This window comes from Microcebus murinus, chromosome 9 (genome assembly GCF_040939455.1).
Source record: "Microcebus murinus isolate Inina chromosome 9, M.murinus_Inina_mat1.0, whole genome shotgun sequence".
Classification (NCBI taxonomy): Eukaryota; Metazoa; Chordata; class Mammalia; order Primates; family Cheirogaleidae; genus Microcebus; species Microcebus murinus.
Window position 1 is genome coordinate 96,072,352 of NC_134112.1, and position 19,776 is coordinate 96,092,127.

Genomic DNA, 19,776 nt, shown 5'->3' on the forward strand with positions numbered 1-19,776 from the left:
GTGGCAAAACTGCTGTAAGTTTTACGTAGATAAATCATAGTTATTTCTTGAACCAACTGAGGCCAGGAGAAACTGATTAGGTGGGATAAAGTTGTCTCAGGTGAAATCAACTTTCATCTGATCAAGGAATAGAGAAAGATTTTTTTAAAATCTCCAAATACCAGAATTCAACATGTGTATGATTTAAAAAAAAAAAATGTATTCTTTTATTTTTTCCTTATTTATTTGTTTGGATAGGAAAAAAGGAACAGAAATAAAAACCTGCATTCATGTATTTCAAAAATATTTACTGAGCACTCAGTATGGACAGGTGCTGTTTATCAGTAGCCGAAAACAAAGCTCAGTCTTACTGGATCGTAAACTCTAGTGGGAGGAGACAAAGCAAACAACAAATAAGACAGTGTGTAATGTATCAGGTGATAATAAATGCAAATAAATAAATAAAATAGGGTAAGGGAACGGGAGGAGAGGAAGGATAGTATGTTAGGTAGCTTATTAAGAGAAAGCCAGAGGAATAAGATGACATTTGAGCAACATTAGGGGAAGAAAGTGAGAGATCCTCATGGATGGAAGGGGGAGTGGCCTCCAGGTAGAAAAAAATAGCAGTTGCCAAGCCCGGAAGTGGGAATGTGCTTGGGTGTTGGAAGAACAGGAAGGTGGGCCAAGTGGCTGTAAAGGTAAGAGCAGAAGTCCTGAACCAAGAAACAGGTCAGTGATAAAGAAAGAGTTTATTCTTAATAAAAAGTGGGGCAATGTATCCAGGCAGGTTATAAAGAAAATTAATAATTGAAATCAGGGAGGCAGGTGGATTGGATACGTTTGGAAATTTGCTTCCTAATAGGCATCTTAATACAATTGTTCATCCAGAGTTCCAAGGCAAAAGTATCCAAAAAGCATATCTGAATATTACATAATTTGTTGCATTCAGTACAATCAAGCTGAAATCAGTCACCTTGCCAGCACAAGAAACATTACTAATTGACATAACATGAGGAGCCTTGAAGAATCTCATTTAATACCAGCAGGTTAATCAACAGACTAGAAAACAAGTTTTAGGTTAAATACATTCAAGGAAAAATTTATTCTGTGCTTTAGTGTCCAATTGTTTTGTTGTCAGAAAAAAAATAAGGGCAAATTTTAGTGATTTTGCTGTTTTAAGTTAAGTGTCCCTTTTACCCACTTGAAAAATCTGCCACTCGTTATTGAATTTTTTGTCATCTTACTGCTCTTCTGTGAGATTGGAGGACTTGAATTTGTGCCACTTTTATTAACTGCTTGTGCCGTAGAGAAAGGCTTTAGCATCTTAGTTTCCTGGGAGGAAGAGCGGATAATGGATGAATAATGTGCGTCTCTGCCGGCTTGATGTCTTACAAACAAGAAAGGATTTCCACCCCCGCCGAACTGCACACATGATATGCAACCTCGGGTTTTGTGCTACATAAGCAGTGTCTCGCTCTACTGTTGCAGGATGGATGCATTTTTCAGATAATAACACATTACTGTCTTGAAAGTAACAAGCATAATAGGGTCAAAGGTCAAGGCTAATTATTTTAATGTCAGCATTTTTTCTTTCTTTCTTTCTTGTTAAATAGTAGAAAAGAAGGACCTAGTTCAAAAAGCTTTGGCATTAAGGCTCATCCTTCCCCCTTTGTCCTTTTCACAACTTCCCTGGGCATGTCTTTATCAGACTGGGTTTGAGAAACCAAACTCAGCCTGACATCTTCTCTAAGGCAGTGTTTTTGCAGGGCTGGCTCCAGTCCTAGCATCTCAGGAAGAAGTAGTGAGCATCATAATCGTGATTGCAGTTATCAGTATTGGTTCCATCATCAGAACTTTAACCTTTTCTTCTTTGTCAATTTCTTTTACTTCTGACTATACAATATGTTCAGAACCCCACTAACTAGCAGAATCCACACTCTCTCCCTGTCACCCCACAGCTGCTCCGTCCTTCTCCTTATGTTCAGGGGGCTTTTCTGCTTTGATCATTTGCACTTGCTTCCTTAGATCCTCATCACCTTGACCCCCTGTAGCTTGATCGCCTGAAACACGAATCTGCCCTTCAGCTGATCTCCTAGTCCTGATACCCAATGACACTGGCCAATCTTTACTCTCCGCCTTTCTGGAACATTCAGTATTCATTTACCTGCTGTATACCTAAGACTGTGCTAGAAGCTGGGGGTACAGAATCAGGCTCCAGATGGAGCTCCCTGCCTGCAAGGAAGATGAGCACATAAAGTAGTCACCATACAATAAATACAGTGAGCGCAGTGACTAAGTTGCGCATAAACTGTGGCTTAACACAAATAGGGGACGAATCAGACTGCTGCAGGGAATTAGAATGAGAGCAGATTTCGGAGAAGTGAACTTTCTTCACATCACGTTGCCTTGACTCTTCTTTCCACTTTGCAGCTGCCTTCGTTTAGTCGTCTTCTCCTGTGCCGTGGCGTTGCAAGAGGTAAACCCTTACCTGGATGGACACTTGTCCTATTCCACAAACTCTTCCCCACTTTCAGTTAGCCCTGTGGATGACTCACAGCTTCCCAGATTTAGCTCTGATCTCTCTCTCCCGAAGTCACACATGGTGTCTCTTGTGTGTCCACATTTCTACGCTGCTACGTCACAGGGCTTCTCTACTAGGGCGCTGCTGGCATTTGGGGTAGGACGGTGATTTGTTGTGCGAGACTGTCTCACATAGTGGGAGACATTTAGCACCCTTGGGCCCACGGCTCTAAACACTACCAGCGCCTTACAGATGTCTCCAACTCAGACTGGCTCTACTCTACTGATGAGGTAGAACCAGCCCCAACTCGGGTCCCTAATAACCTCAGATCCCCTCTCTGTACAATTAACACTGGGCATTTTTTTTCTCCAAAACTGGCAATTGAAATTGAAATGTCTTTCAAAATGTTCAGGTTTGCCTAAACTTCAAACCAAGCAGTCACAGGTAGGTCACCATCAGCTCGCCAGCTCCTACTGATTTCCTTTCGCAGTTTGTTTCGCCTCTGTCTGTGGTAGGTAGGACGCCATGTGCGTGACACTCTGAGTGTTTATCGCCTCATCTGTGGAATGGTCACTCTATTTCCAGTCTCCTATCCCTTCTGGCACATCCTAAAATATCCCCCTGACCATGCCTCTTCCCTGCTGTAAAACCCATAGTAACAGACTTCTACTATGGGATTAATGCTAAACAGACATCATGGAAACCCTCCCCCATAAACATTTAAACATGCATAAAAAATATTTTTTTTTAATCCTTTTAAGTGTGTGATTGATCTCTCAAGAAAGGAAGAGAAGATCTTCAGGAGCCTTAAATGAAGTAAAACCATGAAAAAGAGTGTAAATGAGTGCTAAAGCCAGAGCTGATCTGCAGCAGCAATCCCCAACCTTTTTGGCACCAGGGACCATTTTCATGGAAGACAATTTTTCCATGGCGAGGAGCCTGGGGGTGAGGGGCATGGTTTTGGGATGATTCAAGTGCGTTGCATTTATTGTGCACTTTATTTCTATTTTTATTATATTGTAATACATAATGAAATAATTATATAACTCACCATAAGTTGGGGACCCCTGATCTATTCAGCGACTGTGTAGGGGAAAAGAGTCCACAACACGTGATGAGTTGTATCAAATATCTTCTCATGGAAAAACAGAATCCAAGAGGCTAGACTATCAGTGAAAATTAAAACAAAACTAGGAAACCCACTCTACAAAAGAAGACAGCATAGGATCCTTGGCTCAGAGTAAAGAGAAAACAGAAATTATGCCTTGAAGTTGTGTAACAAAAGGCCAGTTCTGAAGCATGTTTGCAGCATAACTTCATATCATTCAGAGGGCTGAAAAAAATTTAAGCTGCAAATATATTTTTAAAAGGTCCCAGATTGGGGAAAAAAAAAAGGTCTCAGATTGGTAGTATCCCGTGTATCAGAAAAAAGCAAATGCAAATTATCTGAGAGGGACATACCTCTAACTGGACCTCAAAGGATTCCCACAGATACATTTGCAAAAAACAAAGAAAAACAAACCATGAAATGTATGGGGAAACAAGATACCATAATTATGAGTAATAGAAATAACTAATAGCATTTTCAGTGCTGTAAAAACTTCAGATATTGAAATTGTTAGATTGAGAAAAATTTTTAAGAGTAATTGAAGATATGATAAAGAAGACACTATCAAATAATGAGTCACATTTGGGAAAGAACTAACTAAAAATTACAGAAATAAAGATACAATGAATAAAATTCAAAGTTTAATGGCGGAGTTAAATAGCAGTTTCCTCCCAGCTGAAGTAAGTGAAATGGAAAATAAATTCTAAAGAAATTTTCCAGAAATCAGCCCTGTGAGACAAAGAGTTGTCAAATATGAAGAACAGATTAAGAGCAGGGAGATTAGATCAAAACTATGTAACACACCTCTAACTAGAGTTGTAGAAGAAGAGACAAAATAGGTGAGGCCATACTTTAGTGAATAATAGCTAACAATTCACCAGAACAGAAGAAAACATTTAGATTAAGGAGTCACAGACGATGTAAACAAAAATGAAAGAAATCCCCATCTAGACAGAAAATACAGATTACTTACAAAAGAATGGAAATTGAACTGACCATTGACTTTTCAATGTATGGCCTATTCTGTTCTCTTTAATACCGCTCAGAATTACAAACTCCCATCTAATCTGTCACTTCAATTTCATTCAAATTAATAAAATCTAATTCATTTGAATAGGATTTAAGGATTTGATTCAACTGCATCAAATTCTGCTGAGCAGAATCAGTCCCTGATTGAAATCTATTAAGTTCAATTCAATAAAATAAATTTAAGCATGATGCAGTGCAATTAATTTTTAATTAACATTTCAGGTCAGGTCCATTTTGATCTGAACTTCAATTCTACATTTCTAAATTTGGTCCCTATTGAAATCAATAAAATATAGCAAAATCCAATGTAATTATAAAAGGTACAACCTGAAACTAATCAACTGCATTCATTTCTGTTCATCCCTAATCAGATGAGTTTCGTGATATTCAATCACAGAGAAAATTTTCACTTTTAACTACCAAATTAAATGTTTATATTAGAACTTCAAAATTATGAGTTTTTACCAACCCTTCATCATTATCTGCAATATGAGCATTACAGGAGTTTTTTGGATTCCTTCTTTGTTTGGTCTTTATGTTAACATAGAACCACATAGAATTAGATGGTTGGGAAACAAAGAGAATATTGCTATCCAGTTAATAAGCTGATTTCTCAAAAATCGTAGGTAATTGAGATGATAGGCTTCTGTATCTATGAGAATACATGATTTCTTAATTTTATTTTTAAGATTCTCAATTTAGTAAAATGCACGCATTTTGATACAGGATCGTGGTTATGAAACTGAAAAAAAAAAAAGCAAAGTTACAATGACTATATTATTCAGAAAAAAAATAAGTGGAAATTAAATTGAAGTGCTACTGTGGTAAATACCATTATCACCTCTTCATATCTTCCCTAGAAGACAAGGTCCTGGATGGTATCTCAATGGGACCTAGGCACCTGGGTCTCTCTGCTTTTTTTTTTTTTTTTTTTTTTGCAGATGCTCCCAAGTGTCCAATGAGTTGAACCCACCACTGTCCTTCACCCATCAGTGTATAGTAGGTCTGATGACAAGGACCACCAGGGCATTATTAGTGCCTGAGTTCTAAGCTTTACCTCTGAGATTTTATTCTATAGGTCTTATCGACAGGGAGGGGAGTCTATATTGCTCACAAGAGCCTCAGGTGAATCTTAAGTGAGTCGCAGGCCCTTACCTATACCTATCTCCCACCACTGAGGAAAAAATAAAGAAACAGGAGTGATCACTCCATGGCCCACTCCCAGTCCTCATCCTTCTACAAGGATCCTGAGACTTGGGTTACCATGGTCCAGATCTTGGAAATGATTGCGTAAGGACAAATGCCACAAGTACTGAAGAAGAGAGGCTTTCTCTGTTTAAGAGAACTCCAGGCCCAGTGGCCTGTCTCCATTTCCGATCCCTGGGGACAGGGGTGGCTGTCAGCTTTAGCTTTAAGCCTCTGGACCCCTTGGATTATAAACGTCCCATTACCGAAAGAAAGGGGGCTTCTAGATCTGCTTGATCTTCCAAATTACAGCTATCAGATTATCTGGAGGACACCTCCAGGTTTCCTCTCTGCTCCTTCCCAGCCCAGAGCTTATTGTAAAGGCTCTTTTACCTTCCTCCTCCTCTAGATCATTTGTATTGGAAGAAAGGCTCTCACAGGTACAAGAATGTTTTGCATATGCAGTCCACAATTACACCAGTTAAGGGTGTCTTCACCATTCATAACTTGATATGGATTGCTGTAACCACATCAGAGTGGTCAGCTGAAATTTGCTGAAAAAGAAGAGGAAGAACAAACATTTGGCAGTACAAGGATGGAAGGGAGAAGGCGGTGGAAGATTTTTCAGAGCTTGTGTTCCTTAGAAAGGAAATCCTGCACTGCACCAGTAACAGGCTTCAAACAGCCAGAAAGCTCCCAGAGGGCAGAGCCTGGGCAGGGCTACAAAGGAGCTTGCAGCAGGGGGTACCAGGCACTGCAGTGCAAAGCCTGCTCCTGCTGTGATTGTACCTGTTGTGTTTCCTCTGCTAAAAAGCCCTCTGCAACTCTTTAGCAGAATTTGTAGACAAGGTAGTAGTAGTAGATACATAAAGCTAGGTTTCATCAAGCTAAAATGATGCTTTTTCATTTTGGAGACTATATACGTGTAATATCCCATTACACGTGGATGGAATAAAACTATTAATAATTAAATGTCCCAGGGACCACACAGGATCTTACCTTGGTGCCAGGACAGTATTTATTTAAGCAGCCAATTAAGTTACCTTGTGTAGCCCAGAACTTCCAAAGAACACATTTAAAAAATATATACTACATTTTCATCAAGAGGTCCCCGTGAATTTCCCCTTGTGCCTCTGAAACAACTTGTTATTGGTGAAAATGACAGCGATCTGTTGGTTTCTTTAAGTCTTGGAAAATGAGTATCCTCTTTTCTTTCTCCCTTTCCCAGTTTAATCATCCAACCCATAATAAACCCTTCACCATAATAAATCTTGATCTTAAGTGAGTGCAAACAGTATAGTGATTACATTTAATTCAGTCCATGTTTGGCTGCTTTAATACAATATGCTTTACTTTGATAATTTAGCTCCTAGTTAGAATGTGGTTCATCATTACCTAATCTTGTCACAGTGATTACACCTACTTAATATAGTTAACTAAAATCTTGATGTTCTGAAATTCTTGAACCCTCAGAACTAGATAATTAAATTATTTCTTTTCTCACCATTTCTTACCTTTGTTTTTAAAAGAGTCTTTTCATTTTCATTGCCTTTAGCTGCTTTTCCCCAAAGCCAATTAACAGGTAAATAATGATTTGTAAAGCAAAAAGTAGCACTTAATTAGCATAGCACTGGAATAAGGGAATTCATTGCTCAAAGTAAATCGAACCATTCTCCTCTTGCTGAATATAAAATATACGACAAAATTAATAATTTCTTTCGGTTACAGTGGTTTAACCAAATTAGCCAGTGTTAATAACAAAGCCTACAATTTGCTTTTTCCATGGAGTATGTTTCTCTCATTGCCATTGTTTTATGTGCAGCAGATGTGCAAACAGCTAAGTTAAACATTTTGTGCTGTGCTTAACTTCTTTTCCTAGGAAGGAGACCAGGATAATATCAGTTTTCATCACCCTAACTGGGAGCATTGGTTATATAAGAACTAAAGTATTGTGACTTGAAAAAGGGTGGGGCAAGGGAGAAGAAGCTGGGAAACTAGGCTGCTCCCAGGGGGTGACTAGCGGGTCACCTCCTTGCACTTGTACTCCATGCATGTAGAGCTAATGTCATTGCAGATCACCCCCTTGGATGGCATCCTGAGGTGCAGTAAGAATAAGTCCCTCCCTGCCACGAGCTGAGGGTCTGCCATGTGAGATTAGCACAGAGACTGGATCCCATGCATAGTCTAAGACTCCTACTGGAACAGCTGCTGCTCAAACAACTCGACAATGAGACTTCATTTCCTGGGCTTCTGGGTACTCCTGAGAGTGGGCTTGGAAACCACCTGACTCTCTTCTCTATTTCCCCTGCAGCAGTGGTCCCCAACCTTTTTGGCACCAGGGACTGGTTTCATGGAAGACAATTTTTCCATGGACCCCAGGGGAGTTGCAGGGCATGGTTTTGGGATGATTCAAATGCAGTACACTTATTATGCACTTTATTACTATTATTATTACATTGTAATATACAATGAAATAATTATACAACTCACCATAATGCAGAATCTAATGCCACCGCTGATCTGACAGGAGGCGGAGCTTAGGCAGTGATGCCAGTGATGGGGAGCAGCTGTAAATACAGATGAAGCTTCCCTTGCTGGCCACCACTCACCTCTTGCTGTGCAGCCTGGTTCCTAACAGGCCACAGACCGGTGCTGGTCCACGACCTGGGGGCTGGGGACCACAACCTTATAGCACTTTTCTCGTCATCCAAAGGGTGAGGCTAATTGTTACCTTGCTCTTTTTACTGACACCGTTCTGACTTTTACAAAGAATGTTTAGCCACACACAGTTTCTCTGGTTTGTGCAAATTGCTGTCACTGTCTATAATGAAAATATAACACGGTGTTAGGTTGTTTCTACCGGTCGCCAGAAGGAATGACCAGAAATTGAGCCGAGATTCAGAGATATGCACTCTTTCATTAACTGAGGTACAAGCAGGACAAAGGAGTTTTCTGCCAAACTATAACTTTAGTTCTACAGGTGTCTGATTTGTCTCTTCTCCTCTACCAAGTGTGTAGCATCCCCTAGTTTCCAAAAACAATAGCATTAACCACAATTTCCTTTGAGAGAAAGAACTTAGTATTAGGTCAACTTGAAAAATGCAATGCAATAAATGAATATGATAACCAGTCTAGGTAATGTTTCTACATTTTCAGGGTCAGGTTTTGGTCTGGCAGGGTTCATGAGCCTTTTGTGAGGTCAGCGTGGCATGGTCTACCTTGTCCTCTCCCTATAACATCACTAGGGATGGAATCAGCAGAGACCTAGTGCAGCTTTTGGACCAAATGGCCTTAACATTTCTTTGGGTGGCTCATATGGTATGGTTTCCAAAAATGGGATTTTTAAATTCTTATTTTTTTGAAACTCTGGACTGCATAAAAAGAAAACAAGTCTATTATCAGCTGTGGTTTCAATAACAGAAAGCATCAGAAGTTGGATCCTTTATCCTTTACACCAATGGAAAGAGAAGAGAGAAGCAAAATGACCTGAATGTAGAAAGCTGGGACAAGGCCCAGGTGGGCAGAAGACACAGTTTCAGGGTAGACCCTTATCTCAAAGAACTGGCTTCTTTCTCCCCTTGGAACAGAGCATTGAAATCTCCCTCTCAACTGTTTGCCAGATCAAGTCAAATATATTTTAAAAAATTTGGATGCCATAAATGACCATACCAAAGGAAAATATTAACTTTTCCAAATTAAGTCAATATACTAAAGAATCTATGGAGTAGGAGGATAATTGGATAATTCCTTTCCAAATTCAGTGGACTTGCTCATTCATTACATCAAACCTGAACTTTAAGCCCAGTATATTTTTAGTGGTTTTAAGCTGTCCCCCTTTTTTGTTAATTTCAGAATATTACAGGGGTATAAACACTTTGTTTACATAAAGTAGAACTACCATTTGATCCAGCAATCCTAGTCCTGGGTGTTTACCCAAAGGGAAAAAAGACATTCTATAATAAAGACATCTGCTCTCAAATGTTTAATGCTGCCCATCTTTTAACAGAATTTGTTCTTAAGAAAAGCTATTAGAATATCTGAGAAAGTACCACAGTATTGTTTACATAATTCCAAAAATGGTCCTTAGTTACTTTATTGTATTATTTGTTTAGATGTTGTGACTGTTCAAGCGATAACTTCACAAGTACAAGACGTTTTCCTCGTCTTTATTGCTGGGCACTCGCACAGATACAAGTGCACACGTAACATCCTGAAAGGGTGGATGAGTTCTTACAATGCAGTTTTAACCCCAACACCTGGGGATTTTAGCGACTAGCCTTTTTGGCTTACTGGCTGGCACAGCCTTCATTAGGTTTCATTCATCCCCCATCTTCCTGTGAGAGTCCCCTGTTATCTTAACATAATGTTCTCAAGCTTCATCCATGTTATCACATATTGCAGAATGTCCTTATTTTTTAAGGCTGGATAATATTCTACTGTATATATATACAAATACTGCAAGATTCCCCTTATAGGAAGAATCCAAAGTAGTCAAATCATAGAAACAAAGAAAAGAGGAAACGGTGGTCTTCAGGGGCTGGGAGAAGAGGAAATGGTCAGGTGCTTATCAGTGGGCATAAAATCTTCAGTTGACCCAAGTGGCCATTAATTCATGAGTGCATAACTAAAATGTGGTATATGCTCACAATGGAATATTACTCAATCCTAAGAAACAACAGTGAGCTAGCACCGTTTATGCTATCCTGGATTAAGCTTAAGCCCGTAAAACAAAGCGAGATGACACAAGATCTGGAAAATGGGCTACACATCTACTCACCATCAAATTGGTACTGACTGACTAAAACTATGGTGCTCAAAAAACAGTAGTGTTCAACAGGGATTTGGGGGGAGGAGACCCACATCTTAAGGAAGTGGCGAGCATTGTAGGTGGGAAGGGGTTGCCTCGATCCCTTTTTAGGGAGAGGCAAAGATAAATAATGTAACCAAAATGTCTAAAAAAAAAATCTGCAATCGGGAAGTGGGCAGGGGGAAGGGGGGAGGAGGGGAAGGGTACGCACTTACACGGGGGTGCGGTGCGCACCACCTGGGGGCTGGACACGCTAGAAGCTCTAGCATAGCGGGGTGGGGCAGGGGGTGGGTGCAAGATATGTAACGCTAACAATATCTGTACCCCCATAATATGAGGTAATAAAAAATAAAAATCTTCAGTTAACCACTTCAGTACCACGCTCACCGGCCTTGAAACCTTGCCCACAGCCGGCACTCACAGTCCCAACGACAGTCTGTGCCGTGCATTGACACATCCGTTTTGCTCTTGTGTGATGAGGAAAGCTTGAAAGCACTGAAAGCTTGTTTTACTTTACAGGCAGCTTTACTCGTCATGTAAATCAGAATAGGTCACATATACATATATGTTTTCATTACCTTATGTTTAAATGTTCACAATTTAATTTTGATAAATGAAAAATTAGAAAAGTCATATCACGGCTGGCTGTTGGCTAAAGTCGCTGTGCCCGTTCATCTGTGGCTGTCCACTACAGTGGAAACTGGTCCCGAAGTGGTTAAACAAGAAAAACAAGTTCTGGAAACCTGCCGCACAACACCAGACCTATGGTTAACAGTAGGGTACTGCCACTTAAAAAGTTGTTAAGAGGGTAGATTTCATGTTAAGTGCTCTCACCACACTCAAATAAAATTAAAGAAAAAAAAAAAAAAGAGTTGAGCATTGTCAGGGCCTCCCCATTCCCCCTTTACGGTCCCATCTCCACCTGCTGCTTCCGGGCTTTTCTTCCCGCCATTTGCCTGAGACTCCTGGCAACAAAGTCTCCAGTGACCTTCTAGCTGTCAAAATAAAAGAAAACTCTTAAATCCTCATCTTAATGGACTTTGCTATGAAATGTGTCGACACCTGCCCCTCTGCTCTCTGGGAGCCCATTCCCCTGATTTCCCCATCTCTCCCCACTGCCTTCTTTCTTGAACCCCACTGTGGCCATTTTCCCTCCTGCTGCTGCTTCTGAAACCCTGCTGTCATCTAAAAGATCCCAGCAGTATCTCTCCCGCTTCCAGTATGTTCTAGTTTGAGCTGATGGTTCCTAAAATGCATTTTCGGCTCAGAAAATGCTCCTGAGATCCAGACTTCTACAGCCGATTGCCTGTTTTATGTATCAAGCCCATCGCCTTTTCTTCTATATCCCCTACACTGCTGACGCTCTTCCTTCTCTCTGTCCTGCCTTCTCTCTGTCCTTCCTTCTCTCTGTCCTCTCTCTCACCTCCCCTTCGTCACCCACCCAGAAGCCAAGGATCAGTCCCTGACGCTGTCTGCACAACGCAAATCCCAACAGTCCCAACCCAACTGTATCTTCTGAACCTTCCAGTTTTCTTTTCCTCTCCATTTCCACTGCTGTTTTAGTATTTCTCCTTTGTATTAACATAGGTGCATCGCTTCTGGCCTCCCTGACTTCATCCCACACAATTCCATCTTTCCTCTTCCTGTCGATCTTTGAAAACACGAATCTGATAATTCCCTGCTTAAAATTCTTTAATAGTTACCCAATATTTTAAAGATAAAGATCAAACTTCTTAAGTTGGGGGAAAATAAGTATTAAGAAGGAAGAATGAACCAAGGCAAAATAACTTCTTATTTGGACAGAGGTTTTTCACAATGTGGCCTTCATCTACTGTCTACTGCTACCCACCCCTGCTACCCTCTCACCCATCCCTCCAGCCCTGTTCTTCTACAGATGCATGAAGTCCGACATCTGCTTTCCATGGAGAACTCTACCCCTGTGTCTTTCTACATTCTGCTCCCTCACCTCTCTCACGTCCTTATTCTTCTGGGTAATGCCCATTCAAACCCCAAGACATAGTTCAGGCTTTTTACCTTATCTGGGAAACCTTCACTCATGACCTCCTTCCCCTCACCCACCCTCCTCTGTGTTCATAATACTGATTAAATTGTATTCTAATCTGTATCTTTCCCCTCGACTTTCTGCTGAGTTTCGTATAATGTTTGGCATATAATGGACCCCATGGATGTTTGATGTTTGGATGAATGAATGAATCAATGAGTGAATACTAGGCCAAATAATTAGGGGAAAGAATATGCTATAAAGAACATTGTACAGTGAGTTGTGTAATATAGTGTTCTGGTTTGCAGGCTTAGCTGCTGTGTGATTAAAAGAATTGCTTAACTTTTCTAGACCTATGTTTCCTTACCCATAAAATTAGGAGGTCGTACTTTTGAAACAGTGAAAGTCTGTGCTTAGCTCCAATGATCTATGATCTCCATGACTATCAGTCGACAGAAACATCAGTGAATTGTATATTGTAGAACCAATTCCTGGCCTATACGCTTTCACTTTGGACTGACCCCATCTGGGCTGCCCACTTACTGAATCCACTCCTAAATTACAGAAGCTTGAATGTAAAATTTCTTCCCAGGAAAGAGGTACATTGTCCCAGTGGGGGAACTGGAGCTTACCATTATTCCCTTTGATATTTCTTATTAAATGTTTCTATTATCGAAATACATTTACTTTCAAGAGGGTTGCATGGCGTTCAGCCCACGAGAGACTGTTACTCCTGGGGAGGGGGGTGTCAGCGTGGCATTACCGTGTCCGAGTCCAGGTCTGTTTCTAAACGTTGCCTTTCCCCCTTTTGGCAGACGGGAGCCCCTACACTTGGTGGGTTGGCAAAGCCAACGAAAAGCATTACTACTGGGGAGGCTCCGGGCCCGGGATCCAGAAATGCGCCTGTGGCATCGAGCGCAACTGCACCGACCCCAAGTACTACTGCAACTGCGACGCGGACTACAAGCAGTGGTGAGTGCCTGCCGCAGCGTGGCCAGCCGGGCTCGGCCCCCAGCGAGCCCCCAGCGAGCCTTTGGGTCGAACTAATTAGATAGAAGAGAAAGTCTGGAAAGGGCTGAAATAATAAGGTAATAGGTAGGGAAGGTTTGGAACCAGCCCGGTTGACAAATGTCAGGAACGTACTGAAAAACATAAAAGCAGAAAGAGGTCAGCGCGACAAGGGTATGCATTTAGACACAGACTGACACGTAATGGATGTGTTCATATTTTATTCAGAGAGGAAAATAATGAGCCATGTTGTAGACAGCGACTTGCATCATAAAACGTGCTGCGGACCAGGAGAGGGGCTGGCCCCGGGTGGGAGGCCGGCAGGCGGGTGTGTGTGCAACTGAGAGAGCCCACGGTCCCCTGTGGCTCGGGCCACCATCTCCTGCTGTGCTTGCTTTGAGGACCAGGACTGGGGGGAAAAGGGAGGCAGAAGGGGGACAAGAAAGAGAAGGAAGAAATCGTCCCTTGCTCTTGTCTTCAGCAAGTGCTTGCCTGTCTGCTTTCCTTTCAAACCTGGCATTGTTTATAGGTCTGATATAAATCAGTTCAAGAAAGATCTATTTTGGGTTTCTTCCATCCCTCTGCTGGCTTTTGTCCTACTTTACAGGGAATGGCTGGGTCTGTGTCAGTCACAGATAAGGATAAAATCGGCTGTCGTTCCCTGTGAAAAAGAGAGGCCCCAGAAGTTTAGGTGGAAGAATATAAAGCTAAGTGTGGTTCTTTCCAGAAGCGCACACCCAGTGCCGGCTCCCTGGGTTTTTAGAGACCTTGGGAGGTCCCCTCCCTGCCTCGGGGCGGCTGCACACACGACTGGCTACGCTCACACGTTTCCTCGCGTGACCAGCCACGGTTTTCTTCAGTCCACCTCTGTATTGTGCTATTTAATTTATTCAGTCTACAGGACAAATTCATTCTACCAGTTAACCAAAATCTAATTCTGAGAATGTGAAGTTATATGGTTTTCAGGTAGGCTGTTCATTTATTTTCCAAAACCTGTATATCTTCTAGTAAATAAAACAAATCACTAAAGTTATTTATTTCAGTGGCTTAGAGTGCATGCGTGTGTGAGAGAGAGAGAGAAAGAGAGAAATACTTGTAAATAGCTATCATTATGCTTTAATGGCGATGTATTGCAAAGAAAAGATCATGATACTCAATTTTTAATTTTATTTCTTTGAAAGATGCGTAGTATGATGCACACACACACTACGCAAAGATTGGAAATCAGGAGGATGGAATTGAAAGGGCGTGGGCTTGACGTTAGCTTTTATTCATTCAGGTAGTCATCCCAATCAGTCATTTATCCAACAAATATTGATTGAAGGCAAATGTGCCAGGGACTCTTCTGACACTAGGAATATAACAGTGAGTGTCAAGAACAGGACCCCCTGCCCTGACTCATGTTCTTGTCACCATTTTTCACTAGTTGTGTGTCACTGGGCAAGCCCGGCAGACTCTCCCTTCTATTTGTCTGCCCAACGTGACCCCCTGCCTCTTTAGGGGGCCTTGGGTGCAGCGCCCCCGACTGGGAGAATGGGGAGCACCGTCCGGCTGGGTCACTGTCCATCACTGTGGCAGCCCAGAGTGACCGGCCACCAACACTGCTGCTCGGGTCGTCTTGTCCTGCCACAGGGGAGAACGGAGAGACTCAGGAAGCGGGAACTCCAGCGCATACATCTAAGCGAGACTCATTTTTGTCAGACGTCAAATCCTGCTAAGAGCTAGGGACGCAGGGATGAATAGAACGTGCTCTCTGTCCTTGGGAGTCAAACACTGGCTGAGGGAAAGAAAAATGCGCACACGCAAATGGACACCGCGACACAGCCAGTGCTCTGAGGAGGACCTGTGCAAGATACAACAAGAACTAATGGAGGAGATTTCAAATCTAACTGAGAGAGGGTGGACAGGGGTCAAGAAGGTCCTCAGGGAAAGGGGCATGCTGGAAAGAGAGGTGGGGTTTCCCAGGCTCGCCCTTCCTCGAATGGCCGTCGTGGAGAAGCGTGAATGGGCACGGCCGGTCTGGGGCGCTGTCGGCGCCGCGGCTCTGGAACGTGGCGTGCAGAAGGAAAGAGAGCCACCGACAGGCTGCGCGGCAGGCAGTGCAACACCAGAGCTTCCCTCCTCTCCGGGGGCCTTAGGAGTCTAGATTTATGTGTCCTGCAGTCCTGTGTGGGTAGCCTTGAGGCAGGAGGGCAGAAAAGGAGCTGAGCACGATAGTCCACGACAGGCATGGAGGGCTTGAGAGGAACCATGGCTGACGGTGGAGAAGAGGGCAGTGTACCTCGGGGACGTGAAATTTAAAGGACTCGATGGCGATGACCGTAAGAGAAGAAAGAGGGGAGTCCGGGTGTCCTCTCCATTTAGGCACCTGGGAGTAGATGGCAGCCAGGCCATCTAACAGGCTAACGTGTAATGGTTTGAGGAAGATAGACGATGAGTTCAGCTTTGAAAATGTTAAGTTTGAGCCACCAGCGTAACGTCTGTGTCTAAACCCCAAGGGGCACCATTAGTGGGATGACAGGTAAAAAATGTGGATTTCAGAGAAATGTATTTGCCTCTACAACCATTTCAAGGAACACACCTGAATGCAGATCACAGATGAGAAGACTCGCTGCACACGTCCTATTCCGCCCTCTCTCCCAGACCTCCTCCCCTGGCAAGCTCTTGATAGAATGATAACAGTTTGCAATTACTCAGGGACTTGGTCACTGCTGATGTCTTGTTCCCTCTGGCCAAGTAGCAGCCAAGACTTCCTCATCCCTTTGCTTCTGTAAAGTTTGCCTACTGTTTTATAATATAGATAGGCTCTACGTTTTGAGCAAACTGAACAGTATAATGAATATGTGTATAATAAATAGGTATTAAAATGATCTATTTAGCAGAGGAGAGAAAGGTCTTGGAGATGTCTTATTGGTCTTTGAATTCACTGGCAACCTAGCAAAGGACCTCGTACGTGGATGCTCTAAATATTTGGGAGTAATTGGGGTTGCTTCCAGAAGCCTGTTCCAACACGTGCAGGAGCAGCGGAGAGAGAACTCGGCTTGAAGCCAGGACACTGTACAGCCAGGCCCAGATTTGCTGCTCTGTGAGGGAGGCTTCTAACCTCTCTGAAACTTAGATGTGTTGTCTGTATAACAAAATAAATCTTGGTTGGCAAATGTTTTTGAGAATTAAATAGAATATAAGAAAATTCTATAAATTGTACTTTATGAGATACATAGTTATTTGCAGTTCTTAATTATGCAATTCTTTTTCTTTTTCTTTTTTTTTTTTTTTTAGGCATTGTCTCCCTCTATTGCCCGGGCTAGAGTGCCGTGGCATCAGCCTAGCTCACAGAAAGCTCAAACCGTTGGGCCCAAACGATCCTTCTTCCTCAGCCTCCCGAGTAGCTGGGACTACAGGCACATGCCACCATGCCCGGCTAATTTTTTTCTATATATTTTTAGTTGCCCAATGAATTTCTTACTATTTTTAGTAGAGACGGGGTCTTGCTTTTCTTGCTCAGGCTGGTTTCGAACTCCTGACCTTGAGCGATCCTCCCACCTCGGCCTCCCAGAGTGCTAGGATTACAGGTGTGAGCCACCGTGCCCGGCCAATTATGCAATTCTTATTGCAATTCTTAATGACCCGAAAGGAATCTTAATAAATGAAAGCAGAGGGTGGAAAGTGAGTCCGTTCAGCTCCTGATCTTGCTGTAGAGCAGAGCTCAAGTCGAATTCTGTAACATCACGGGGCAGGTGTTATGGACTAGGCTTTCCTAGGGAAAGTACAGCCCGAGAGGAGCAGGTGCAGACCCCCAGCCCCATCCTCCTCGGGGAGCTGCTAGAGCCAGGCTGTCCTGCTGAATGCGCCAAGGGTGGGTGTTCTGAGGAAGCCTCTGCTTCTCTCACTTCCCGCAGGGCAGGAACGAGAGAAACTTTGCCAGCAGGGAAATCAGATGCATTGGGCGCCAGGTGGTCTGGGTGCCTGCTGTTCACAGGTGTTGTCTGGGAGTCTGCACCTCCCAGGGAGGAAGCCACAGCCCCTTCTGGAAGCCAACTAGGGGTGCAGCCTCCCTGACCAGGAGAAGTGAGTCAAGAGCATTGTTCAGGCAACCCAGAGTAACTGCCACAATAATTGCTGCTCAATTCTTTTCAGCCACACGCAGAGAAGAGCTGGGAGAGTCAGAGAAACGAAAATTTAGCACATACATCCAAGGGAAGTTCATATACGTGAAACCACATCTGTTGTAATCTTAGGATAAAAATAAAGCTGCTATTGAATCTCATGCTTTTAGACTCTGTGTACAGTTAAAAAAATTTACTTCTTTCAAGAACCTTACCTTAATCACAAAGAATCATTCGATTAAGATGGACTGAGGGCCAGGCTCGGTGGCTCACACCTGTAATCCTAGCACTCTGGGAGGCTGAGGCAGGAGGATCACTTGAGCTCAGGAGTTCAAGACCAGCCTAAGCAAGAGGGAGACCCCGTCTCTACTAAAAATAGAAAAATTAGCCAGGCGTGCTAGCAAGCATCCATAGTCCCAGCTACTAGGGAGGCTGAGGCAGGAGGTCACTCGAGCTCAGGAGTTTGAGGTTGCTGTGAGGTATGATGACTCTTGCACTCCTCTACCCAGGGCAACAGAGTGCGACTCTGCCTCAAAAATAAAAAAAATAAAAAAAAGATGGACTGAGACCAAAATGGTTACCAAGTACTCCTCTGCCATTTACTCTCTCTGTGACCCAAGTCAGGACATTTGACTTAAGTTTTCTTATCAGCCAAATAGAGATAGATACTTTAGTACTTCCCCAAGTCATGTAAACATCTTGGCAAAGTGCTGTCATACATGGATGTTTAAAATTACAGTAGAATGTATTATTTTTATTATTATTTGAATGTTAAATGGAACCCTAGATAAAATCATAACAAATTTCTAAAACTACAGATGCATCAATTGGGGGTCCAGAAAAATTTAAATTACTTTCCAAAAATCACGTCGGAAATGAGGAACAGGGGGCGGACCGAAGACCCAGATCTCCAAACTTTCAGACCAGTGTTTTTCCACAATATCGTGATCAAGGAAGATTTCTCACATTCTTTTTATTCTTGCAATCATTCTTGAATTTAATGTTTTAACTAGCTACATGTAAGCTTTAAATTTAAAGCTTAAACCATAAACCACATTATATCGTTCTTTTTATTTAAGAACTTGAAAACTTATATAGAATATATATATATTTTTTTCTTTTTTGCTAGAATTAAATACATAAAAGTGGAGCTAGTATAAGTGAGATTGTAGCTCAGAGCATGGCTGTGTCTCACAACAAAGCGGCAATGGCCTGAGAGTACCATCACCGTCTCAATAATTGCCTGATTATCTGTGCTGTGAGAAGTTTTGCACAGTTATTTCTGAAATGGAATGTAATTTAACATTTATGATTTACTATTCACAGCAATAGTAAATATTCCCACCTACAGTGCCAGAATTCTAATTATGCAGGCCTTGGTCTCGGCTAAGTACGCACTGCTGGGCAATTCCTGGTCTCTTACAGCCTGACTCAATGAGCTAAATCATCACATCTGAAATTAGCATTTCCAAAATGGAATTATCAGCAAAGGAATGTCATGCATTGCTTGAGTGCCCTTCTCTCATTGTATAATTTCTGTATAGTTGTGTCCTGGCCAACATGAGCACATCCATGGTGGGAAATAAGTGAGGTGAAAAGCCATTAGCATAGTCTTTGTGTTACAATTAGTTAGCAGTTCCCACCTCCACAGTAGAAAAGCCAGCCGAATACTGAGGACCATGCGTGGAATTGGCTTGTCTGTAGGGCCTTTTCTCCCTGGGCCAAAAATAATCCATGACCAACATTTATAGCATCAGGAAGGAGTTTACCAAAGAATCTCCTCCATGTTTTAAAGCCAAAAACTTGTGTTTGGTTGAGTCGGTTTGTTATCCAAAAACTAGTTGTTAAATACTGCGAATATTTTTAAAAGTAATCATATATTATTTCATTGTTTATAAAAAATTTTGATCTAAGTGACATTTTTTCCATGAAATTTTTAGAGTACCTTTTACTCAAAGTGAAATATGTATATGTGTATTCTCATTCACCAAGTTGTGCAAATAACAATAGTGTGTATTTATTGAGAGTTAA

At 42.2% G+C, this 19,776-nt stretch overlaps 1 protein-coding gene across 1 annotated transcript in view; it reads left to right on the top strand.

Annotated features, from left to right (window-relative positions):
* Positions 1-19,776, top strand: part of CNTNAP2 (contactin associated protein 2) — a 1,865,599-nt gene that overhangs the window by 1,444,434 nt on the left and 401,389 nt on the right. The window contains exon 14 of the mRNA XM_012768220.3: positions 13,447-13,603. Within this exon, the coding sequence (XP_012623674.2) occupies positions 13,447-13,603 (157 nt within the window). The remainder of the gene's footprint in view (positions 1-13,446; positions 13,604-19,776) is intronic.